Genomic DNA, 26657 nt, shown 5'->3' on the forward strand with positions numbered 1-26657 from the left:
CACCGTTGTCCCTCTCCGTCATCATTACACTTCGACGGTGAAAGTTGCAGCGGCAATCGAGGTGAACTCCCTGTCCATTTGGGTTCGGAAGCTGCTCAAGTAACGGATATGGCAGTCTTTTTTCTGGTGTTCTTTGAATCATTTTGCTTCTTATAAGTTTATATTGTGAGCTCTTTGTTGATTTTGTTCCATATATAGTTGAGAAACCTTTCTTTGTGTTGTGTGTTATCATTTGGGCAAAAGAATTGTTTGGTTTATTTTTTAAGAGTCTGCTTCAAGAGCTGGCTTCTCAAGCTTAGTTAATTAGTTCTTTTGAGGATGAGTTTTTCATTTTCGGGGAGAATTTGTCCGCTAGATAAACACCCTAATTCAAAACATCAAGAACTTTGGGTTTCTTCTTCTTCGTCTTCCTCAGTGTTTTATGTGCAGCAGATAAAAAATTCAATTTGCAGTGATCAGTATTTTCTTGTGTAGGTTTTCAACTAATGGACATGTATGCCGGTGGGTCGTGGAGTGTTTCAAGGATTTTCCATCAATAATAATTCCTTATCTATGGCTTTAATTGAATTGGGATTGCTGCGTAATGGAACCCAGCTAAGACAAAGATTCTGGTTCAGAGTGTACTATAGTGCTTCAGCCTCCCTTTTGGATGAATATTCATTTGATTCAGAACCAAATGCCGAAACTAAAATTACTGCTGAAAGTTATGCACCAGGGGACATTTTATTTGTCAGTAGAAAGCGTACCCTTTTCCCCCAAGTAGTCAGAGTATTTCATTCTTTGAATTGGAGGTTTGCAAGGGAAATAAGATTCTTTGAAGCTGTTGAAAAGTATGGATTTTCTCATTCTATCAATGCCTTCTGCATTATGGTTCATATCTTCTCATCAGCAGGAATGCTCAAAGAAGTACATGATCTCTTAAGAGAGGTCGTGTGCTATTATCAGGAAGTAAACTATGACGCGTTTGAGCTGTGTCCCACTCTACTGGAGTCATCAGTGGCAGAAATTTCAGTGTCTGTTTTTGAAGTTCTTATGACGGTTTTTGTGAGCTTATCAATGCTTGAACATGCTGTAGATGTGTTCGTGCAAGCTAAGAGCATTGGGCTTGAACCGAATGTCAGAGCATGCAATTTCTTGCTCAAGTTTTTGGTGGAAAGGAACAAAGTAGAATTTGTTAAAAGTTTATTTGATGAAATGAAGAACTATGGGCCACGACCTAATGTTTGGTCTTATAGTATTTTGATGAATTCTTACTGTAAAGGAGATATTGGGAAGGCTGACACAGATATTAGCCATGCGGCTGAGATATTAAAAGAAATGGAGAGGTGTGGGGTGCAACCTACAGCTGTGACTTATGGTACATATATTCATGGGATTTGCAGGGTTGGAGATGTTGAGTCTGGGTTGAAATTCCTTCGAAACTTGAGAGAAAGAAACCAGCCCCTCAATAGTCATTGTTACAATGCCATTATCCATGGCTTTTGCCATAAAGGTAAGTTAGATGAGGCTGTGGAGGTCTTTGAAGAAATGGAGAGATGTGGAGTATCACCAGACGCTCACAGCTACAGCATTCTGATTCACGGGTTCTGCAAGAAGGGGGATGTTGCAAAAGGCATCAGTTTACTGGAGGAAATGGTTCTCCATAACATAAGGCCTTCCTTGGTTAGCTATAGCTCGCTTTTGGGTGGTCTCTGCTTGATTGGACAAATGGAAGCTGCACTTGAGTTGTTCCACAAGCTTGAGGCTTTGGCTTATAATCCCGACCAGACCGCTTATAACATCTTAATAAATGGATATTGTAAGCATGGAGACTTCGATTCTGTGCATAGATTTTGGATCAAGATGATCAGAAATAATTTCGTTCCTGATGTTTACAACTATACTTGCTTGGTTCATGCTTACTGCTTGATGGGATGCTTAGAGAAAGCCTTGGAACATTTCCAACTCATGCTGGACGAGGGAATACTTCCAAACACTGTTACATGCACTGTTATTGTTGATGCATACTGCAGGAAAGGATATATTGATGAAGCTTTCAGACTCTTGGACGAAATGCAAGAACAGGGCATTATTCCCAACTTGTTTACATTTAATGCAATCATCAATGGACTGTGCAAGGAAAGGAAAGCAGAGAGGGCTTGGGAGCTATTTCCTTTGATGTTGCGGAGGGGTCTTGTTCCCGATGCTGTTATTTATAGTACACTTATTGATGGTTTTGTCAATCAGTCAAATTTAAAGGAGGCTTTCAAGCTGTATGCGAGGATGTCAAAAAGTGGGATTGCACCAAACAAAGTCACATGCACTAGCCTTATTAGTGGACTATGTGATGTTAACAGGATTAATGAAGCCATGAATTTATTCAAGGAAATGAAAGCAAAGCATTTGATTGCAGATGCAATTTGTTACACAGCAATTATAGCTGGGTTTTGTAAAATTGGATACATGGAGAAGGCTCGTGCTCTTTTTACTGAAATGGTACAAAATGGCCTTTTGCCTGATGTTGTCACTTATACCTGTCTGGTTGATGGGTACTGCAAATCGGGCCGGTTGGACCTCGCACGGCAGTGGTTTGATGAAATGACAAGGCAAAAAGCCAATCCTAATGAGGTAACTTATACTGCACTAATCACTGCATACTGCAGACTTGGTGAACAGGATAAAGCTCATTTGGTATACAAAGAGATGAAGAAGGCCGGTGTGCTACCAGATGATGTTACCTTTTCGGTACTCGGGTTAGATGATGGTGGGGCTATGGGGGTTAGGCAACCAAGGGAATGATATGTTATAAATGAAGTGACTTTCTGACCTTTTGTACCAATTTTGACCAGTTCCAGGCTCACTTTCAGCATCCCATATGGGTGCTGCGGACTTGCTGGACTGGAGTAAGCTTGAAGAGGCATATATTGAGTTGAGGATGAAAAGTTTGAGGGAGAATGATGTTTGCCTGTTCTGACCTTTCAGACCAACTTCCATTGGGTAAGTAATCCATCATATGCATCTAGTAGATGCTGATTTTAATCTTGTATTTCCTGCAAAACTTAATGCATTCTGTTCTCATGAATATGTTTCTCTTCAGATGCTGATTTTAATCTTCTATTTGCGTGAAAGCTAAATACAGGTATGCGCTATTATCTTAAGCCTTTTATACTGTTGATATTTTTTGCATAGCTCTTCTATAACTGATGACAAGAACATATGAAAGTTATTATATGCACTGTAGTGTGTGAAGGCTGTTGAAATGTTTGCATTTATTAATGGTGATGGCATGAAATGTGGAAAGGAAAATTGTAATGGTTATACTTATCTAGTAAAAAGAAAAAGTAATGGTTGCATAGTCTCAACATGAAAGTAGAACTAATGGTTGAATACGCAACTTCCATTGGGTAAGTTATCACATCTCTCCTCTTTCTCTTGAATTTTTTCTTTTCTTTTGCAATCCTACCAAACAATTTTATTCATTCTTTTTATGAATAGCTTTTTCATTACCCCATGAAAAGAAGCACAATTTTTCATATCCTCCTTTCCCCTTTATTGTCACCAAGATTAATGCACATACAAAATGTTGTCCTACTTCATTTAGATAAATACCATGCTTGGGTGAATGCTGAGTTCCTATTGGAGAACTTAATGTAGTCCTAGATTGGTAGAGGACCAACTAGGAGCCAATCAACCAGGATCTGCTATGAACAGGTGAATTGGCTAGGTTAAAATAGGGTTTTTGGTGAAATTAGGGTTGGGGTTTGATACATGGTTCCTGTCAAGTCAAGGTAGGGGAGTCTATCAGTGAAGATCCTAAGATGGTTTGACAAGTATTTGAGTGTAATTAGAATAAAGCAGCAAATTAGGTTTAGAATTCTGGGTTTTTGAAAAGTGTAACTTGAGAGAATTTAGGGTTTAGAGGGAGGGGGTGGACCTAGGGTTAGGATTGAGCATAGTTGTCACGGCAATCCAAGTCGGTGGAGGGGTGTCTGATCGATATATCGACACGTCGCCTGCCATGGCGTTGCCATGGCGATCATGTCAACCATGTAATGTAGTCCTAGAATAGGAAATAACCCTACTAGAAGCCAGGTAGAATCAAGCTCTGGTTAAGCCTGTTGTTTAGGGCTGATTAGGGGCTGTTTTAGGGCAAAATTAGGGTTTAGGATGGGAATTTGGGAATGGGGTTTATAGGGTTTTAATCTGCAGGTTTAGAGGGTCATTATGGTATAAAAATATCTGGATTTGGTTAGGTTTCAAAATTATGCAGATTTAGGGTTAGGGTTTCGGGTTTTTAAAATTAGGAAAATAGCCAAAACTAGGGTTTATAGTAGGATTCAGGGGTAGGGGTTAAGGTCGAGTGTTAGAGGGACTAGGGGGAAGGTTCGGCTGCAGCAGGAAGGTTTTCTGATGGCTGAATAAGTCTGGACAGAAATTAGGTTTCTTAGGTTTATAGTGATTAATGGGGAGTTAGGGTTTAGAGTGATGGAAAGGGGCAGCAACTGAGATCGAGTACAGGCAGGGGTGTGATGGAGCTATGGTTTGAATCTGATTGAATTCAGATGGGTGATGAGTATTAAAAATAACCTAGATGATCTAGGGTTTAAGGGGAATCGATAGGGAGGGAGAATGAATGGAAAAACAGAAATTAAAGAGCAAACTTACTACTAGATTCCACTGGCAGCAGCTTGATTGAAGAAGGATGAAGCCACCTTCGAATGAGAGACCCTCCCAGCCGTCACGGCGTAAGGAGTCGCAGGATTCCACCCACCCTTCCACCTTGATGTACCCACAAGGATGCAAATACTCTTGAAGAGTAAGGAGCAGCAGCAGTAGTCGGCCAGCAGCAGAAAACAGGGTTTTTTTTCAAATTTCAATTGTGGGGGAGCCTCCCATGATCTCTTATATTTATAATAAGGCCTAAGCCAAATCCTCATACAATCTAATCTCCTCCTCACTTAAATCGTGGAAGGGATCTAATCAAAGTCAAATTACTAATTTAAAATACTAAAATGTCTTAACTACCCCTACTAACTTAAAATAAAAGAATCTAACTTAAAAACAACTAATTAAAAGAAGATTCTATATTAGCCAATAGGATAAAAAAACCTATTAACCAATAGGAACACTTCACTTAAATTAGACCCATTGAACCACTTAGATGCAACCAAATCTAAACCGGTTCAATCTAAAAACATAAAAATAACTAAGTATTGGGCTAATCCCGTATGCAACCTAAGTACTCCTAGTTTAGGCTCATTAAGTGGCCTATTACATAAAAAACCCTTGGGAACAAAGGCCCAACATGGATATAACCCAACCCTAGGCCTATTTCTAAAGAAATAAGCCCTATTTGGTGATCATTCTGCATCAACTCTCCCCAACTTGAAAAAATTTGTCCTTGAATTTTGTAGTGATGAGAGGGAATCATCAGGTGACCAGCAGTTTTGACGATCCCCAAACAGAATTCCGGTGAAGCAGGAACATTGGGGATAAAATCTCCAAGGCGTGGAGCTTTCTCTTCGAAAAACCATGGTGACAGAACAAACTCTATGTGTTCGCTTTCTGAAGCAACAACAACTGTCAATGTTTCGTCCATAGAGCCTTTAGTGTTAGCAACCTTCGCATTTAATGCATGAGACACAAGCTTCACCTCTTCAAGAACAGCATCTTGAAGGTCATTGCCTTCCTGTGGAGAGTTCTCAACCACCTCTTCATCTTCTACTGTTTCCACTTTGTCTTCTTTGATTTCTTCGTCATTGACCACTTTAGTAGGGTATTCTACATGTCGACTGTCCATCTTTGAAGCTATAGGTGCTGTCTCTTTCTTTTCATCACAATTCACTGCCACTTCAGCTTTATCTTCAACTTGTTCTCTCTCAATTTCCTTTGGCAATGTAAATTTGTATTCTCTATACATGTCTTCTTTGTAATCCTTGTGCCTATCCCTATCTTCCCTATGCGTTCTATGAGGTTGGTGAACTTGGGACTGGACCTGATAACTATCCTCATCTAGGGGAATGTTGATGCCCCTATGAGGAGTAACCTGTCGTTGCTCAATTAGGTGCAACCTTGCAGTGATAGTCCTTTGTGTAGCTCTAAAGTCTTCAAACAACGCCTTCTGGTCAGCAGTAAATTTCTGAAACATCTCTACTATTGCTGCCATAGGGTCGAGTGGTTGTGGCAGCACTGGATTGCCATGTTCAGCCATGGCTCTGATACCAAAATAATGTAGTCCTAGAATAGGAAATAACCCTACTAGGAGCCAGGTAGAATCAAGCTCTGGTTAAGCCTGCTGTTTAGGGTTGATTAGGGGCTGTTTTAGGGCAAAATTAGGGTTTAGGATGGGAATTTGGGAATGGGGTTTATAGGGTTTTAATCTGCAGGTTTAGAGGGTCATTATGGTATAAAAATATCTGGATTTGTTTAGGTTTCAAAATTCTGCAGATTTAGGGTTAGGGTTTCGGGTTTTTAAAATTAGGAAAATAGCCAAAACTAGGGTTTATAGTAGGATTCAGGGGTAGGGGTTAAGGTCGAGTGTTAGAGGGACTAGGGGGAAGGTTCGGCTGCAGCAGGAAGGTTTTCTGGTGGCTGAATAAGTCTGGACTGAAATTAGGTTTCTTAGGTTTATAGTGATTAATGGGGAGTTAGGGTTTAGAGTGATGGAAAGGGGCAGCAACTGAGATTGAGTACAGGCAGGGGTGTGATGGAGCTATGGTTTGAATCTGATTGAATTCAGATGGGTGATGAGTATTAAAAATAACCTAGATGATCTAGGGTTTAAGGGAATCGATAGGGAGGGAGAATGAATGGAAAAATAGAAATTAAAAGCAAACTTAGTACTAGATTCCATCGGCAAAGCTTGATTGAAGAAGGATGAAGCCACCTTCGAATGAGAGACCCTCCCGCCGTCACGGCGTAAGGAGTCGCAGGATTCCACCCACCCTTCCACCTTGATGTACCCACAAGGATGCAAACACTCTTGAAGAGTAAGGAGCAGCAGCAGCAGTCGGCCAGCAGCAGAAAACAGGGTTTTTTTTCAAATTTCAATTGTGGGGGAGCCTCCCATGATCTCTTATATTTATAATAAGGCCTAAGCCAAATCCTCATACAATCTAATCTCCTCCTCACTTAAATCGTGGAAGGAATCTAATCAAAGTCAAATTACTAATTTAAAATACTAAAATGTCCTTACTACCCCTACTAACTTAAAATAAAAGAATCTAACTTAAAAACAACTAATTAAAAGAAGATTCCATATTAGCCAATAGGATGAAAAAACCTATTAACCAATAGGAACACTTCACTTAAATTAGACCCATTGAACCACTTAGATGCAACCAAATCTAAACCGGTTCAATCTAAAAACATAAAAATAACTAAGTATTGGGCTAATCCCGTATGCAACCTAAGTACTCCTAGTTTAGGCTCATTAAGTGGCCTATTACATAAAAAACCCTTGGGAACAAAGGCCCAACATGGATATAACCCAACCCTAGGCCTATTTCTAAAGAAATAAGCCCTATTTGGTGATCATTCTGCATAAACTTTCCCCAGCTTGAAAAAATTTATCCTCGAATTTTGTAGTGATGAGGGGGAATCATCAGGTGACCAGCAGTTTTGACCATCCCCAAACAGAATTCCGGTGAAGCAGGAACATTGGGGATAAAATCTCCAAGGCGTGGAGCTTTCTCTTCGAAAAACCATGGTGACAGAACAAACTCTATGTGTTCGCTTTCTGAAGCAACAACAACTGTCAATGTTTCGTCCATAGAGCCTTTAGTGTTAGCAACCTTCGCATTTAATGCATGAGACACAAGCTTCACCTCTTCAGGAACAGCATCTTGAAGGTCATTGCCTTCCTGTGGAGAGTTCTCAACCACCTCTTCATCTTCTACTGTTTCCACTTTGTCTTCTTTGATTTCTTCGTCATTGACCACTTTAGTAGGGTATTCTACATGTCGACTGTCCATCTTTGAAGCTATAGGTGCTGTCTCTTTCTTTTCATCACAATTCACTGCCACTTCAGCTTTATCTTCAACTTGTTCTCTCTCAATTTCCTTTGGCAATGTAAATTTGTATTCTCTATACATGTCTTCTTTGTAATCCTTGTGCCTATCCCTATCTTCCCTATGCCTTCTATGAGGTTGGTGAACTTGGGATTGGACCTGATAACTGTCCTCATCTAGGGGAATGTTGATGCCCCTATGAGGAGTAACCTGTCGTTGCTCAATTAGGTGCAACCTTGCAGTGATAGTCCTCTGTGTAGCTCTAAAGTCTTCAAACAACGCCTTCTGGTCAGCAGTAAATTTCTGAAACATCTCTACTATTGCTGCCATAGGGTCGAGTGGTTGTGGCAGCACTGGATTGCCATGTTCAGCCATGGCTCTGATACCAAAATAATGTAGTCCTAGAATAGGAAATAACCCTACTAGGAGCCCGGTAGAATCAAGCTCTGGTTAAGCCTGCTGTTTAGGGTTGATTAGGGGCTGTTTTAGGGCAAAATTAGGGTTTAGGATGGGAATTTGGGAATGGGGTTTATAGGGTTTTAATCTGCAGGTTTAGAGGGTCATTATGGTATAAAAATATCTGGATTTGTTTAGGTTTCAAAATTCTGCAGATTTAGGGTTAGGGTTTCGGGTTTTTAAAATTAGGAAAATAGCCAAAACTAGGGTTTACAGTAGGATTCAGGGGCAGGGGTTAAGGTCGAGTGTTAGAGGGACTAGGGGGAAGGTTCGGCTGCAGCAGGAAGGTTTTCTGATGGCTGAATAGGTCTGGACTGAAATTAGGGTTTCTTAGGTTTATAGTGATTAATGGGGAGTCAGGAATTGAGATCGAGTATAGGCAGGGGTGTGATGGAGCTATGGTCTGAATCTGATTGAATTCAGATGGGTGATGAGTATTAAAAATAACCTAGATGATCTAGGGTTTAAGGGGAATCGATAGGGAGGGAGAATGAATGGAAAAACAGAAATTAAAGAGCAAACTTACTACTAGATTCCACTGGCAGCAGCTTGATTGAAGAAGGATGAAGCCACCTTCGAATGAGAGACCCTCCCAGCCGTCACGGCGTAAGGAGTCGCAGGATTCCACCCACCCTTCCACCTTGATGTACCCACAAGGATGCAAACACTCTTGAAGAGCAAGGAGCAGCAGCAGCAGTCGGCCAGCAGCAGAAAACAGGGTTTTTTTTTTCAAATTTCAATTGTGGGGGAGCCTCCCACGATCTCTTATATTTATAATAAGGCCTAAGCCAAATCCTCATACAATCTAGTCTCCTCCTCACTTAAATCGTGGAAGGGATCTAATCAAAGTCAAATTACTAATTTAAAATACTAAAATGTCCTAACTACCCCTACTAACTTAAAATAAAAGAATCTAACTTAAAAACAACTAATTAAAAGAAGATTCCATATTAGCCAATAGGATAAAAGAACCTATTAACCAATAGGAACACTTCACTTAAATTAGACCCATTGAACCACTTGGATGCAACCAAATCTAAATCGGTTCAATCTAAAAACATAAAAATAACTAAGTATTGGGCTAATCCCGTATGCAACCTAAGTACCCCTAGTTTAGGCTCATTAAGTGGCCTATTACATAAAAAACCCTTGGGAACAAAGGCCCAACATGGATATAACCCAACCCTAGGCCTATTTCTAAAGAAATAAGCCCTATTTGATGATCATTCTGCATCACCATGGCAGAATTGTAATTAAATCCAAAGTTGAATGGCAAAGTTGAATGACAAACTAGTAGATAAATCAAGATTTATAAGAGCAATGGCAGAATCATAATTAATCTGAAGTTGTAAAGAAGGAGTGGCAGAACTGTACTTAATGGAAATCAATTTAATAAAGAAAATAAACCAGGAAGTGGGATAGCACGTTTGATGGGTAAAGGGTATACTTGGAACAAAATGGAAAATAATAGATGGTGGGAATAAAAGTAAAAGAAAAGGGTAATGTTGGGAACTAAGGAAAATGGGTTTAATAGATAAGAAATCGAGAAACAAAAAACAAAGGAATTTAGGGCCCGCTTGATAATCTTACCAGGTGTTTCTGTTCTGGAACTGTGCTGGGAAACACCAAAACAGTTTTTTGTTTCTCAGCACAGTTTTTTTCATTTTCTTTGTTGAGAAACCGTTTTTTACCCGCTTGGTAAACCTGTTTTGCAAACGTTTCGAGAAGACAATTGGAACACCATTGGTGCTTGATAAAATTTGTTTCTGGAAACATGTAATGTGACCAATTTTAATAATATTTTTCTTGAATATTAAAATCTTTTTCTTACCAACCTTAGCATAAATTAAAATATCTCATTAACATAACCAAAGTAAGTATAAAAATATGTCAAATTTTAAAGATGCCATTAAAATTGGGTTCTTGTGTGGATTAGTAGCATAACTGACTATGCTATGAACAGTTGAATAAAGAAGGCCTTGGTGGACTCCAACCACCATCCTCTTGGAACATGCTCATGTTTCAAGTGCTCTACCAATTTGAGCTAAAGACCCATCAAGTAGTACTTTATCAGTGGAGCCACTAAAGTCATGCTTATCTACAACTTTTATGAATACCCAGATACTCCTAAGTCCCCACTAAGCTCATATTCTAAGACAACTCAGCTAAGCTCCCTAACTTTGTTGAGCCATCCATTGTCCATAGCTACTACCCCTTTAAGCTGTTGTGGACTCTCTTTTTCACTCTCTTTTTCCAATGAAAGTGGTCTTCTAACATGGAAGCTCATGTATCAGCATACAATAGCAAATTCCAAATCCAAGATTAAATGGGTTTCCCGATACTCTCGGATATTGTCTCTCCTCCCTAACTATTTGAGTCTTTCTTGTATTCGAATTATTAGGCAATTTTTCCTGTGTGTCAATTGGCTTGACATGAAAGAGTCAATTCATGCTTGTGGTGGGTAGATCCCTCATCCTTGTTGGAAAAAATTGATAAATAAAGCCTGGGTTTTAGGAAAATATCAAACAACATAAAATTAATTGTAAATAGCAACAGCAGTATGTATCACATCCCATGTACATCATCAGAGGCCTCAATAAAGGCTTATTCATAATCTCTCCCCTCACCATCATTTCTGTTTGGTTTGGCTAATCTGTTAATTCTCTTCTTCTCTTACTTCTCTCTCTCTCTCTTTCATTCTCTTTCATTGGCTTTAGAGAGAAGAGATATATAGACTGCTGATCTTTTGTTCATGCCCACTACCCCCCAGTTGAGGAATCAATAGAGAAAGGGAGAGAGAGAAAAGAAAGCTTTAGTGGTTAATTATTTAGGTGGAGTTATACTGCAGCAACCTGTGGAAGCTTGCATTCCTTAATTCTTCAGTTTATACAAAAACAGTGTGGGATCAGCAGTGGCAGCTTGAGAGACTAGTTCCTTGCTGGTCATATTTTATCCCCTTCCAAGAGAGGTGCAGGTATGTTATAGGAAGTTGACTGTGATCATATTGATTTTCCTTTTTTTTTGTTTTTCTGCTCCACTGTTAAAGCATATTCCATGGTTTTGGTTTCAACAAAGTGCTTATCTATTACATAAACAAATCACACCATTGGGTAATGTAAATGTCAAAACAAACAAGATATTCAATGAACAAATAAATCCTCAAGAAGACTCTGTTTCTTTCATATGACATCATTGAACAATTGAGGATTTAAGTTGAAGGGAAAATTTGCATTTGGATAAATTCATAGAGATCACTAAGAAAGAATATGCTGAGCAGATAAATACTTATACTATAAATTAATTGGCCAAACCAGGGAATTATTATTTTTTTATGCCATAGTTTACATTTAACATTGAATATGATTGGACAAACAAGAAACACCCTCCCCCCACCCCTCTAATGCAGCATTTTTTTTATATAAATAGTAAGGAACTCAAACCAAATTTTTTCTAACCCCCATCCAACAAAAAATAAAGAAGAAGAAATACCTAACACTGCCTATTTCAGAGGAACTGCTTTCATGTCATGTGCTCTGAATTATTTGGATAAAAGGTTTTCAGATGCATGGATTTGTTCTAACCCAATTCAAAAGGTGTTTAGATGCACAGTTACTTCTAATCAAACCCAACTTGGAACAAAGATTATCTTGCAGGCTGCTTTTAACTCTGGGGAGATGGGGACATGGGATAAACTGCCCAAGACTTGACCTAAAATGAATCGTCTCTCAACAGAGACAATAATATCCAGAAGTAAATCTAAATCAATTGCTAGTGTTCTTTTTAATTCAACTGGAGTTCCATATTAAAAACTATAGTACAAACTAGTGTCAATGCCCTAGACAGTATATGATTGAATGAGACTAAAAAAACGACATGCCTAATCAAAAATTTTTCCAATGTATGGATGTAGAAAACTCCACTAGGCTGCGTTTGTTTCCTGGCAGATATTTTAGCCAATATTAGGAAGATTTTACTAGAAAATTTCCCTTACATAGAATCTTTGTTTTACAATTTCTATGGTTTTTACTTCTTAGGAACAAACAACAAGGTTCAACTTTAAGCTGATTCTCAGGAGCTCTCAAAACACAGCCCTGAGTAATCCTGTTTCTTGTATAAAGAGAATCTAAGATGACCTATGGTTGGTCATCTTCTTGGATTTTGAGGCTTATGGTAGCTCTCAGCTTTGCCTTACTAGAGATCTTGATCCTTCATCCACATCAGCCAGAGGATCAAGCAAGATTGCAACCAAACCTGCCTTGATCTGTTTCGCACAATAGCTATTTGCTTTTCTTTGTTACTCAGCCATATTGGGCGTCTGTGTAGCTGTATTACTGGTTCCCTTGTTTACCTACTCTTTCCTTGTATTTCTATGGTTTTTTTGGTGAAGGACAAAAGAGGAGTTTAGGGCTTTGTGTCTTAACAACTTTTATCGGGCACACTTTTGGTAGATTTGTGTTGAGCAATGCAGAACATGTTGGACATGCTTTGTCAAAAGTCTTCTGGGGAGCAGAAATTTTGATTTATCCACCCAAGAACAATTTCTATGGAACACTGTTTATCAAGCATTTTTTAGGTGTTTTTCTGTTTCTCAGAATAAAAAAACACCAGAAACAATTTCTGGTAAGGTTATCAAGCGGGCACTTAGTCTTCTTCAACCTCACGACTCCTTGGCCAAAGAAGTAACCATAACCCAGTGGCAGAATGGAAGTTATTTCGAAGGTGGGCCTTCCTCGTAAGAACCCAATCGATACGAAGCTTCAGGCAAGAGTTGCCACAATCTGTTCTCTCAAGGGCATGATGTAGATTTATCACCAAACTGGGCTTCTTTTGTTAGGAATAAGTCTAGGGTTGGGTTACATATATGTTGGGCCTTTGATCCCATGGGTTTCTAATGTAATAGGCCACTTTTATGGGCCTAAAATATGGGTAAATAGGTTGCGTACGGGATTAACTCCCATACTTAGTTTTATTTTCATACTTAGCTTTTTATTTGGTGTTTTAAATTGAACCGGTTCAACCAATGGTTCAATTTAAGTGATTTTATTAGTTTTTGTTTTAGTTGTTTAGTTGGGCTGGATTAGGACTCTATTTTGCATCTATTTCAGTTTCCTAGTCAGTTTAAGTTAGCTAATAGGTTAAGGATTGGGTTAGGCCATTCCTTTTTAGTGTCTAAGTCTATTTTTGAGTCTTCTATATGAGTTTGTAAGGGAGGCCAGCATTGAATACGAATTTGATTAATAAAAATTAGCTTTATGCTTGCTGCCATTGCTGCTGCTCTTTGTGAGTGTATATCCTTGTGGATCTCAAGGTGGATAGGGTGGGTGGACTCCTGCGACTCCTTGCATTGTGAAGATCGGGAGGTTCTCTCAAGTCATCAAACTGCTGCCATTGTCCTGCAATACAGTGAGTTTGAACCTATTTTCTTATTTCAAACCTTCTTCTATCATCCTTTATCTTCCCTTAGACCTAATCCACATTCCCCTCCATCCATCAAGCCCTAATCTCCATTAAACCTGCAACTCCTACCTCAACTAGGACTCCCCCATCACTCCAGATTTAGCCATCAATTTCAAACCCTACTTCCAGCCTACATTCCCCACACTCGACCTTAACCCTAGCCCTTAGTCTCCACTATAACCCCTCCATTCCTCCACTCCATTAAAACCCAAAATCTGCTACTCAATTCTGTCCAGAATTGCAGAATTTTAAAACCTTCCCAAATCCTATTATTTTTATACCATATTGACCCCCTAGACCTGCCCATTAAAGCCATATAAGACCCATTCCCAAATTCCCATCCTAAACCCTAGAATTAACCTAAAACCTAGTGCTGTCCATTCGAACCAGCAACCCCTTTTTGCTATTGATCCTGTTATCTGGCTCCTAGTAGGTCTCCTACCTATCTAGGACTACATTAGGGCACCAAGAATCTAATTGAAAGAACTTGCAACCAAGAGATCGATGGAACTGAACCAAATCTGACGTTAGTAATGGAGGTGCAGGTCTGATGTGCGATGGAGCCTCAATGTTGAAAGGGGCTGAGCCAAGGTTTGGAAGGATGAATCGCCCAGACCTACGAGAAATAGCCCCAAAATTCTGCTGGCAACTGAATGGTGAGAACAAGGCTAAAATAGGAGATTTAAGGAAACAGACGCCATGGCGTAAGTTGATATGGCCATTTCTCCAGCGCCAGGACTCCATGACAACTATGGGATCGAGTGCTAATGGGGGGTGAGTGAGATTTGGTCAAAATATGGGAGGGTTTTGATGGCTGGAATTGGCTGTGCAGAAACTTAGGGTTTTGGGGTTTTGTGGGGGATGATGGAATCTAGGGTTTGAATGGGAGTTTGGGGACCAAACTCAGATTGAGTTTCCCAACTGGAGAGGGGAAGGTTCGATCCAATTTTGGGGCAGAACTGATGGCTAAATTAGTCTGTGCAGGTGTTAGGGCTTTGGGTTTTTAAATTTGAGACGGGGGGAGTTAGGGTTCGGAGCTATAGAGGGTTGGGAGAATAAGTGGGGGATGGGGATGCTTCCAAACTTACTTGGAGTTGCTGAAAGTAAGAGGCAGTAGCTTGAATATAAATTTGATTTTGGACTGAAACTTGAAAGAGAACTTGTAGAAGAACCACCAGGGCTTCACAACGCAAGGTGTCGATTGGATCAGACACCAATCTCACCAGCTTTGATCATACACAAAGCAAACCTTCACAGTGGAAGAGAAGCAGCAGCAGCTTGCAAGAGCATTTAATTTTTCAAAAGTGGAGAGTGTGGTGCTTCACGATTTCTATTGCTTATATGATGGCCCAAAGGCCTTACTCCTATTCAGCCTAGGAGTTTGAATACTCCTAGCCGGCTAACACTATTCCACCTCCCTTTCTGAATTCGTGGGAGTGTGGACCCAAAAGAAAAGAGAAAATACATTAAAGAAAAGTGGTGACTTAAGTCACTTAAATTGAACCATTGGTTCAAACTAGCTTTGGGCCGGTTCAATTTAAAACACAAACACATGAAAATAAACTAAGTATAGAGCTAATCTTGTATGCAACCTATGTACCCCTACTTTAGGTCCATAAAAGTGACCTATACATTGATCAAAGGCCCAACGTGTATAGAACCCAACCCTAGACTTATTCCTAATAAAAGTAGCCCAGTTTGGTGATAAATCTGCATCACTTAGTGACAGTACTAGCAGAGAACTTTGGTAGTTGTAGAGATCCTAGGCCCGTTGAAGTAAATGTAGCTTATTATGGCGTTTTGAAGGAAGTTATTGAGTTAGAATACTCTGCGAATGTTAAAATAGTGTTGTTTCACTGTGATTAGGCTCATATTAGTAAGGGAGTGGTCAAAGATGACTCCGGGTTTACACTCGTAAACTTTAATCATTTGATGCATTATAGGGAAAGTGTAGTTGATTATCCATTTGTCTTCCCTACACAAGCAGAGCAGATGTTTTATGTGCAAGACTCAACAAAACAGGAATGGCTTGTTGCTATAAAAACACTGATACACGATAATTATGATATAGAGGGGAATGTGCTTGACAACAATGTTCAAACTTACCTACAGATATCATTTCAAAACATTTACAATAAGAGAGGACAGGTTGGTGAAGATGGTACCGGTCTTAGTTTGACAAAGAGGGAACAATGATGCCCTATTGGAACTGATCAATGCTTTGCAAAGTAACTCATATATCTTAGTATTTGACTACAATTTTTTGGGTTTCTATTTGCTTTTAAGGGTTAGTATTTAATTAATCAAAAAATTAATTAATTTTGTAGATAAGAATGATTAGATATTAGTACTTACAATTTAAGTGATGTGTCATTGCAGGTGTAGAAAATGGATAACAATCTTGTAGACATTGCGTCTACGAGTGTGGCTGCAACCGGTATGACCAATAGCTATTGTATTATGATGTAATAACATTATATGGATTTTGGGATAATGTATTCATTTCTGTTTTTGATCACTGAATTGCATTTATTTGTTGCCAATTCACATATAGACAAAAGTAGTAGGATATGTGGTCGGTTGAGGGGACTGGCAAACAGCGTCTTTGCCGTCTAGTCAAAGGATTAAAGTTTTGATCAATGTCTACCACCAAGGCATTGGTAAGGAAACGACACAATTAATTACGTGGATGGGTACACACATAAGGACACCTATGGTTATGCTAGTGAATTATCCAGATTGGCAAAAAGTGCCAGATCGTTATAAGAAATTTGGGAAAAGGTGACGGTATGATGACACCCATATTTGGTGATTTCAAACTCAGCCTTTCAGCTACATGGATTTTAACAAAACAAAGTAGGGAAAACTGAGGTCTAAACAAAAAGGTGGAATGAAGAGATGGGGAAAGGAGGGATGGAAATGAGATGAGAAATGAAAAAAGAAAAAAGAAAAAAAAGAAAAATGACCAAAAGATGGAAGATAAAAAGAAAATGAAAGATGAAGGACGAAAGTAAGAGGAAAGAGGTACAACCCAGCAAGTCAGGAGAATCTCAGCTAAATCGGGTCTGTTACATGGATCCTTGCCCTGCAGTAAGCTATATCTGATGTCATACTTGGTACAAGACCTAGACTAGGGGTGTCAAAGTTGGGACTGAACCAGGTAAACCGGCTTGAGCCAAACCAAAATAGCCTGACCCGAACAGAACCGAAGTCTTATTAGGCTGGTTTCAGTTTGGGGGATTACGACCCCAAAACCGAACCGAACCAAACCAAAACTCCGAAACCGGCTCAAAACCAGGACCGAAATCAAAACCAAACCGATCTACCCCGATAAGAAACCGATAACAATCCGAACCCATAAAAAATCATTTTCCCCCCCTATACAACAACAACAAGAAGAAGAAGCTAAGCCTTAGCCCAACTTAATGGAGTTGGCTACATGGATCCAAACACAACAATGGAAAACTGAGTTCTAGCGAGGGATGCAATATGAAAGAAGAAATGGAAAATAAGGATGGAATATGACACTAGATGCAAAATAGAAAGTGAAAAATGACTAGTGAAAGATGCAATATGAAATATGAAAGATGAAAGATGAAAGATGAAAGATAGTAAGAGGAAAGAAGCCTCACCCAAAACGACAGGAGAATCTTAGCTAAATGGGGTTTGCTACTTGGATCCTTGTCCTCCAATAGGCCCTATCCGAAGTCATACTAGGTACAAGACCTAGGCTATGCATGTCCTTCCTTACCACTTCTCCTATGGTCATTTTAGGCCTGCACATAGCTCTTTTAGTTCCTTCAATCGGGATCATATCACTCCTCCTTACTGGAGCGTCCCTAGGCCTCCGTTAATTATGACCAAACAACCTTAAACGACTCTCTCGGAGCTTGTCACTGATCGGGGTTGACTCCTACATCCGCTCTAATACATTCGTTCCGTACTTTATCCTTCTGTTGGTTGAACCGTGGGTTAGGGAGAGAAAATAAAATAATGGAATTGCTTGTATTAATGAGAGAAAAGTCCCTCTATTATAAATAGAGAGGGGAAGTTATAAATAATAGAAGCTAAGCGATGTGGGACTAAAACCCACATAGCCGACATAAGCTAACAACACTTAATAACATAAAAATACCCCCAAAAGGACCAGAATACCGGGGTATGCCCGGTATTCTGGTGTACATTATTCTAACACTCCCCCTCATATTGGATTATACAAATATGAAAGAAGGAAGATCCAGCGTGGACTAAAGAAAAAAACTCTCTACTAAAGAAAAACTCTCTCCATAACAATGCTAACACTCCCCCTCAAGTTGGCGCATACAAGGTACTAATGCCCAACTTGAATGAAAAATGGGAAAAATAAGTTGTAGCAGAATCCAGCTCCAAAAGGAATGCAGCTCCCAAATAGACCTTCAAGAACTTGAAAAAAATAGACCTTCAAACTTGGGCAGACTTGATCAATTGTTACCAATCTTCAACAATTGTCCAGGGATGAATCTTTGACTGATAATCTTGAAGGTAAATAACTAGGGCAGCAAGCAGCGGAAACAACCAAACTGTAGGACCTCATATGGGCAGGCAATAACCAAACATCTTCAAAACTTTTAACACCAGCCTCCCCCTTACGGCAAACGTAACCCAATAACAAGGTAGATACAATAACAAGGTAGATACTTATTGGCAATGGTGAAACCTCTGACCTTCTATGTTTTGCACCAAGTGTCCCTGCATGTTCTGCTCTCTGCAATGGCTGCAGGTATACTGTATATAATCCCCCCCTCACGTGTAGTGCACGTGGACATAAGAGAGATTAGGTTAGAGATAGGGCAAAACATAACATTCCAGAATGGTTCAGTTGCTGCTAAGTGTAATGGAAAAAAGAAGAAATGGTAAAGAAGAGAATACCATTAATTTCCAAGGGTGTTATGGGTAATGCCAAAGGTATGTTTTGGGAGGTGGTGAAGGAAAAACAGCAGTGGGATAATGGAGTAGGATTAACTTGGGTAACATAGAAAGCTCCAACCTTCTTCCATCAATCAAACAAACACTTTGAATGGAAACCCCTGCAGGGGAGAAACTCCTAACCCCAATATTCAGATCTGAAAAATATACAAATCTGATTCGTAGTAAGGAAATGCTCCAATTGGCAAGGCTTGTTCAATCTTCAAACAGGGAGGAGCAATTGTGCAAAAGATTCCATGGTAGAAAATCCCACATGCTAGACAGTACAAAGAAGATATCCGGACAGCTATGAATGGAAGTAGCCTCAACAAAACTGGATCAGATCTGAATCTATAACAATGCTAGTATCCAAGCTCCAAAGTATGTCGGATATTAACCAGAAAGGCTCCACATGACCGAATAGTTTCGTAGGTGCAACCAAAAGATTGTGGAACACACTGTGGTAATCCCAAATAGGCTGATCTCCAAGGTAGTAGATTCGAGTCTTCAATAACAAGAGAAATTCGATCTCCAATAAGAGGAAACACAGTCACAATTATAGGGCAGCAGTATTCCACATGAAGGCAGTAGTAACACATCAACCAGTCATGCTTACAGAAGCCAATCAATGACACCAGCCAGGTAGGTAGTGAAGCTCATAATAACTAGCCAAATAAGATAATTAACCAGACAAATCCATAGGCAGTTGAAGCAGCCAGCGATATAGGAACAAGAAAAAAAAAAAACAACATGATAATTGAAGAAACCAAGCCAACAGAATGAACTGGAATTTTTTACAAAAAACCTGATATAAGATGCTGAATAATGGGCTGAATACTCCTCGGATATGTATAAGACTCTCCTCAAAATATGAGCTTGATAGGAAAACCCTAACCCTAAAATCAATTGTTGTCAGGGTTTTAGAAAACCCTGAAATTGAGATCGATTTAGGGAAAGGGGGCTGTAATTGCCGATGTAGACATGTAACAGATGCTGACCAAGGCTCCTAGAATGGAACCTCCAAGGTGAACAATCAATCTCCAGTAAGAGTGAGACCTGATCTTCATAGGGGAGAGACTCCAAAAAATCGCAGAAGTAGAGCAGGGCAGCATTACAGCACAACACCAACATAAAGGACCTTCTTCAAGCCTTGAACTGATGAAGGAGAGTTTTCTTTTAAGGTAGAACCACCTCCAAAGCACTCGAACAGCAGCAAACATCCCTATACCAAATCGATTTTTATCAGGGTTTTGGAAAACCCTGAAAAGAAGAGATTGATTGGGGTAGGGGTCTTCAAAAAACTTGGATAGGTGCAATATTGAGGTCGATTGGTCCTTAAAGTGGGAGTAATCAACCCTCCAAAAATTAGCAAAAACTGAAACCTGAAAGTCAGGGTTTTTGGCAGGTAACCAAATTAGCAGGTTAAGGAATTTTTGCTGTAGAAACAAATCCAGCCATCAGAAAGGGTCCAAACTTAGGTTGAGTAGGTCTTGTAGTAATAGGGAATCACCCCCAAAAGATCAGCTGCATCTGAAAAAGGAAACACCACAAATTGATTGGAGTCAGGGTTTTGAAAACCCTGACAAGTTGAGATCGATTAGGGTAGGGGCTTGAATAAATAATAATTGATGGAGAGAAAGAAAAGAGGGATGTTAGGTGTAGGAATAGGGTAACATTTGGCTGGAAAAAGGCTGCACAGGGTGTTCCTCTGTTAGAGGACCAGGTGTATCGAAATCTGATCTCAAGGAGAGAGGAACTCCAAATCGCAAAAAGCTTCCAGCAGGTTCTTTTTAATAAAAATCGATAGGAGGAAAAGGGGGGGCAGCACTAAATCATCGACATATATTTACCTCATTAGTGCTGCCCCTGTTTTTTTGGGCTGAAAGGGAGAAAAACAGAACCAGAAAAAAAAGGAGAAAAAAGGAGAAGAAAAGAAGATCGATTGGAAGGAAGGTTGGAGAAATTAGGGTTTTTCTTCTCTCTAACCTAGATCAGACCAGCTCTGATACCATGTTGGTTGAACTGTGGGTCAGAGAGAGGAAATAAAATAATGGAATTGCTTGTATTAATGAGAGAAAGGCCCCTCTGTTTATAATAGAGGGGAAGTTATAAATAATAGAAGCTAGGCGATGTGGGACTAAAACCCACATAGCCGACATAAGCTAATAACACTTAATAACATAAAAATAACCCCAAAAGGACCAGAATACCCCCACGGTATTCTGGTGTACATTATTCTAACACCTTCCTTGTTTTACCACACATCCATCTTAACATCCTCATCTCTGCTACACAAAGCTTATCAATATGACACTTCTTAACTGCCCAGCATTTCTGCCCCATACATCATAGCCGGTCGTACCACAATTCCATAGAACTTTCCTTTAAGTTTTAAAGGAATACGTCGGTCACACAGGCACACAGCACTCCAGACGCACCTTGCCACTTCATCCAACCCAGTTTAATTCTCTGTGAAACATCATCCTCTATGCCACCTTCTTTACTTATGATTGATCCTAGAAATCTAAAATAGTCACTTTGTGGTATCTCTCTATCCTCAATTCGAACTATATCAGTAACCATTACATTGTGACTAAAATTACACATCATATACTCCGTCTTTGTTCTACTAATCTTGAAGCCTCTTATTTCCAAGGTTGACCTCCAAATCTCTAACTTAGAGTTAATCCCTTCTGTTGTCTCATCCACCAAAACGATATCATCAGCGAAGAGCATACACCACGGGATCTCATCTTGAATGTTCTTTGTTAGATCGTCCATGATGAGCGCAAAAATAAAAGGGCTTGAGGCTGATCCCTGGTGTAAGCCAATCGTAAGGGAATTCCTTTCCCTGACCTCCCACAGATCTCACACTAGTCACCACGCCTTCATACATATCTTTAATAACATCCACATAATTGCTAGAAACTCCTCTCCTCACTAGGACACGCTGGATTAAATCTCTAGGGACTCGGTCATAAGCTTTTTCTAGGTCAATAAAGACCATATGAAGATCCTTCTTGCTTTCTCCATATCTTTCCATGAGCCTCTTCAATAAGTAGATAGCTTCTGTCGTGGATCTACCTGCCATATCTGGTTCACCGAGATATGAGTATCTCTTCTTAAACAGGCTTCAATAACCTTCTCCCATAGTTTCATAGTGTGACTCATAAGCTTAATGCTTCTATAGTTGTTGCAACTTTGGATATCACCTTTGTTTTTGTAGATCGGGCATTTTTTCCCCTATAGTTTTATATAAATGTGCATGTTAAACTGAACTCAAACCAAGTCGAAACCGAAGCCGACCCAATGACAAACTGATACAAGAAACCGATGTAAACCCGAAGCCAAACCGAACTGTCCTTATTGGTTTGGTTTCACCATTCCCACACCGAAACCGACTCAGCCCGAACTGAAGCCGGCCCGAACTGACTGATTGACACTAAGGATGTAAACGGATTGAATTCGGTCGGATAGTGGCATTATCATATTCGTATATGATTATATTCGGATGGATTCGGATAATATCCTATTAGTTTTCGGATGGATTCAGATAGTTTCCGGATAGTGATTTTTTAAATACGGATTCTCCTAAACTGATATGAATGTAGATCGAATATAAATTTTCGACTATCCGTTGATAGCTGTACCATTTTGTTGATGAGGGTTAGGGTTGAGACTTGAGAGTTCAACATCTACCCTTTCTTTTACTCTTCTTAGTTTTTGATTTTTTTTTACGTTTTTTACTTTTGATTTTATCTTGTATTTATTTTAACAGATATAGGATTCCATGTATCACTGTGCATAAAACAATATATATAAACCAATAGAAAATCTAGAAACAGAATCCCATTATCTTAACTTATAAAATTATAAAAATAAGAAAACAAAATCCAAAAGGTAACTTAATCGGATAGACGGGCACAAAGATATATTTCAGACATTTTATTACCATCAGATTGCTAAACGAATCAAATAATAATCGTTTGGATAGGGGGATTATCATATTCGTATTCGATTAGTTTTTGGATGGATTCGGATTCTCCTGAATTGGATACGAACACGGATTGAATACGGATTTTTGAATATTCGTTGACATCCTTAATTGACACCCCTAAACTAGACTATGCATGTCCTACCTCACAACTTCTCCTATGCTGATTTCACATTGTAGGAACTTTTTTATTGCGTATATATTTTATGGGTTTCAATTAATATAATACATTGTTTTGTAATATTATGAGATTGAGGATGCGGCCAAAAAGTGTGCTGAAAAAAGTGGTCCCTACTCCCTAGTGGAAGGCTTTCAAGCTAGAATTGAAAGAAATATATAATCGATGTACTACGATTGATGAATGCATCGAAAAGCACGATGATTGTGTTCCACTAGATCAGTGGAAAGACCACGTAGCTATGTGGAGTGATGCCAAACATAAGGTAATGATGCCTATGCTAACCTGTCGTGTTGGTATTTGTATACTGTCGTTGGAACATTATATAATTTGCGTCTTCACTATGGTAGCAAATTTGTGCTCGGAATAACATGAATAGAGAAGCACAGAATATGAGTCGCACTGGGGAGCGACGAAGTTTTGCCCAAATTTATGATATGCAGGTTAGTTTGTTATCGTGTGAACTACATACATCTGATTATTTGAAGAACCCATTATAGTTATCCTAACCCTTTTTTTTTCCTGTTTGTTCATCTGAAGGAGAAAGGTGAGGAACCTTCAAGGGTCTAGATGTTCATGCTAACACATATGAAAAAAGCAGAGTACCGATTGACGATGCTTCAGGCGAAAATATGGTATATTTTGTCTTTGTTATTCCAAGTCTTTGTTTCTTGATGAATGTTGCTAACTTGGTTTGCAATGATTTGTAGAAAACGTTGAAAGATAAGCTAGAGGAGCTGTCAGTAGAATCACAAAGAGCTCCATGAAAGCATCTTTACTGAGGTAATGGGCATCAATATCCATGGCCGAGTGCGCCTCCATGGAATTGGGTCAAGTCCAAAATATGCTAGTGCTAGAAAAACTAATGTCGCATTCAACCAGAAAAACAAAGAGTTGCAGGAGAAAGTGGAGAAGTTGGAGGAGAAGGTGTAAAAAGAAAAGAAGAAGAGTGCAGATGTGCAATCACAAGTTGAAAAACTTACCCAATTCTTATTGAATAGAAGCTCGCAGGATTCGATTAATTTAGGTAAGGATGATATATTTTCAATTCTGATGCTAGGCTAGATAGTTTTTTCGATAATGATACAGTTGTGATTGTGATGTCCTTTTGTTTTACGAAATCAGGAAGTAACTAATGGAGAATTTTGCTCATGTGCTTCTCTATTGTCTCAGACAATTTGATGGCAGGTAATGACATTGCTGACTTATCTAACTGTGGGAATTGGGATGTTGCTAAGTAGTGACTTATTAGAGTAGTTGATATAGTTTACCATTCCTTGAACTTGATGTGGTCATCAACTTCAATGTCTAGATCATCTGAAAGAGTTAATGTTAGATAATCTATGCTTTGCAATGTCATTTTTATGAATTTGAAATCCTAGGGACGCTGGACGCCCCAGTAAGGAAGAGTGATATGATTTCGATTGAAGGAGCTAAAAGAGCTAGGGGCAGGCCTAAAATGACCATAGTAGAAGTTGTGAGGAAGAACATGCATAGTCTAGGTCTTGTACCAAGTATGACCTCGGATAGAGCCTATTGGAGGGCAAGGATCCATCTAGCAGACCCCATTTAGCTGAGATTCTCCTGACTTGCTGGGCTGTGCCTCTTTCCTCTTACTTTTATCTTTCACTTTTCTTTTTTACTTTCCATCGTTGATTTGTCACTTCTCATCTCATTTCCATTCCTCTTTTCCCATCTCTTCATTCCCCTATTTTGTTTAGACTTCTGTTTTACTTACTTTGTTTTGTTGGATCCATGTAGCCGACCCCATTAAGTTGGGATAAGGCTGAGTTAGTTTGTTTTGTTAATACTTAGTAGTGTGTTTATGCTTGCATCTTGCTTGCTTGGTTTGGAACTTTAGGGGTTAATTTAAGCCAAGATCCTAATATGCAAATAAATGTTTCTTTTTCAAATATTCTTGCCAAGTGTTTTCTATTACTTATTAGTAGTTCTGTTATTACACTTGCCAATGAATATTTGAATCACATAGATGCCATGAAGACGGAGATAACTTGACATTAGTTGGATATCATTATTTATTGCTTATTTATGGCGCATAATGCTTAAAGCACTTGTTTTACATGTACCATTAACATATCCATGTGTATCAAAATATATCTAGCATATCTCTGACTCTCTGATATGTCTTCGAGACATCTCTTAAAACCAGCATTTTGATATGTTGGCCGATGCTGATACTTGACAACTTGGAATTTGAAAGTTTAAAAAGTTGTATCCTAGTTTCTTTATGATTTCTAAGTTGTAATTGTCTTTAATTCCCATACAGTTTAGGATTCGAATTATGCTCTTTTTCTAGTCTATTGTTGCCTTATTGGTAAAGAAAGTAGTGGTTTGACTTGTGTTAGGATCAGGGGAGTCTAGTTACAGCAAGAGTCATATTTTAATAGTTACAAGAATGTATACCCTGATCTTTGGCTATACAAGATTGAATGGGTTAGTTCAAGTTTTGGTTAAGTAGATTGGGTACTTATCGATCAGCAGAGGCATAGCTTTCTACTCTCTCTACCTCTGTCTTCTATTGGTTGCTGTTGTAGATCTGATAATTTCAAATTCAAGTCAGTTATTCTTCATCTTTTCTCTCTCTTTCTTCTTATTTTCGAAGTTATTGTTCATGCGTAGTGGTCACAGTTCCATAACAGTGCTTATTTCTTCTTCCCCCTCCCTCCCCCATTCTCTTCTGTTTCTAGATACTTTATTCGACCCTACTCTATTACCCACCACCTTTCATTGTCGTTCAGTCTCAGAAAATCCATAAATCTGGGGCTATGCTGCATCAGATGTCCTTTTGGATGTGACATTGTCGTTGCGACTTGTAGCTGAAAAACTTCGTGTACAAACCAATTTGAGTGTTTATGAATTACACTCACTCAGAGGACTTCAAAAATATTCTTCTCTTACCTGCACTCGAGGAAGCAGGTTTATGTGTTTTGTTTGGACCAATTTCACCACTTGAGGTCCAAAGATTGATTTTATCGAAAACTATCCCTCGTTCAAAAACTTCAGGTACAATCCAATTTGAGTTTTGTTTTTATTTTCAGTATTATGAAGCAGCTCATTAGTGTCAAGCCTTGGCACAACGGTTAAGTTGTGCTATTGCAACCTGTTGGTTGTGGGTTCAAAACTTGGAAACTGCCTATCCTGCGAAGCAGGAGTTAAGGCTGCGTACATTTGCCCCTTCCAGACCCTGCAGTAGTTGGAGCTTTGTGCATTGGACGCTATTTTTATTCTGAAGCAGCTCATTGTGGCACAAATACAATATATGGCCCTTACAAACACTCAGCTGATGCAACCTTGTTTTGCTTGTAACTTCTATGAGATATTTTTCTGTAGGAATCTAGGTTCTCCATTGGCTTTCAGGTGAATCAAGGGTGCTATATGGTCCATAGGGCACTTGTTGGAGTCCCATGAATCTATCTTGTTCTTTATAAGGAAATTTACTCATGGCTATGTGTGTTATTATATGCTTGTTTCCCCCTCCCCACCTCCCATCTTTTGATAAGTAAGCTCGTTCTGTTTCGTAGTTAGTTTTCATCCTAGTGTATAACAATGGAATTCAGTGACAGGCATTTTAGGAACAGAGAAATGACTGTGGAATCACAGAAGAAAGCATTCAAAAGCT

At 39.2% G+C, this 26657-nt stretch overlaps 1 protein-coding gene across 3 annotated transcripts; it reads left to right on the forward strand.

Moving 5' to 3' along the window:
- On the forward strand, positions 1-26634 carry LOC122664491 (pentatricopeptide repeat-containing protein At1g62720-like). Of its 3 annotated transcripts, none has more exons than XM_043860329.1 (3): positions 1-61; positions 475-2976; positions 3077-3321. In XM_043860329.1, exon 2 carries the CDS (start codon positions 496-498, stop codon positions 2776-2778), a length of 2283 nt encoding a protein of 760 aa, XP_043716264.1. In that variant the 5' UTR covers positions 1-61; positions 475-495; the 3' UTR covers positions 2779-2976; positions 3077-3321. The 3 variants fall into 3 exon arrangements, with proteins under 3 accessions (XP_043716264.1, XP_043716265.1, XP_043716266.1); XM_043860330.1 differs by lacking the exon at positions 1-61 and adding an exon at positions 26602-26634 and having other exon boundaries at positions 391-2976; positions 3077-3118; XM_043860331.1 differs by lacking the exons at positions 1-61; positions 3077-3321 and adding an exon at positions 26602-26634 and having other exon boundaries at positions 391-2976.
- The last annotated feature ends 23 nt before the right edge of the window (positions 26635-26657 follow it).

The sequence above is a fragment of the Telopea speciosissima genome, chromosome 6 (assembly GCF_018873765.1).
Source record: "Telopea speciosissima isolate NSW1024214 ecotype Mountain lineage chromosome 6, Tspe_v1, whole genome shotgun sequence".
In the NCBI taxonomy this organism is placed as follows: Eukaryota; Viridiplantae; Streptophyta; class Magnoliopsida; order Proteales; family Proteaceae; genus Telopea; species Telopea speciosissima.

Coding starts and splice junctions, on each gene's coding strand:
- LOC122664491 (XM_043860329.1), top strand. CDS start 496: ATGCCGGTGGGTCGTGGAGTGTTTCAAGGATTTTCCATCAATAATAAT.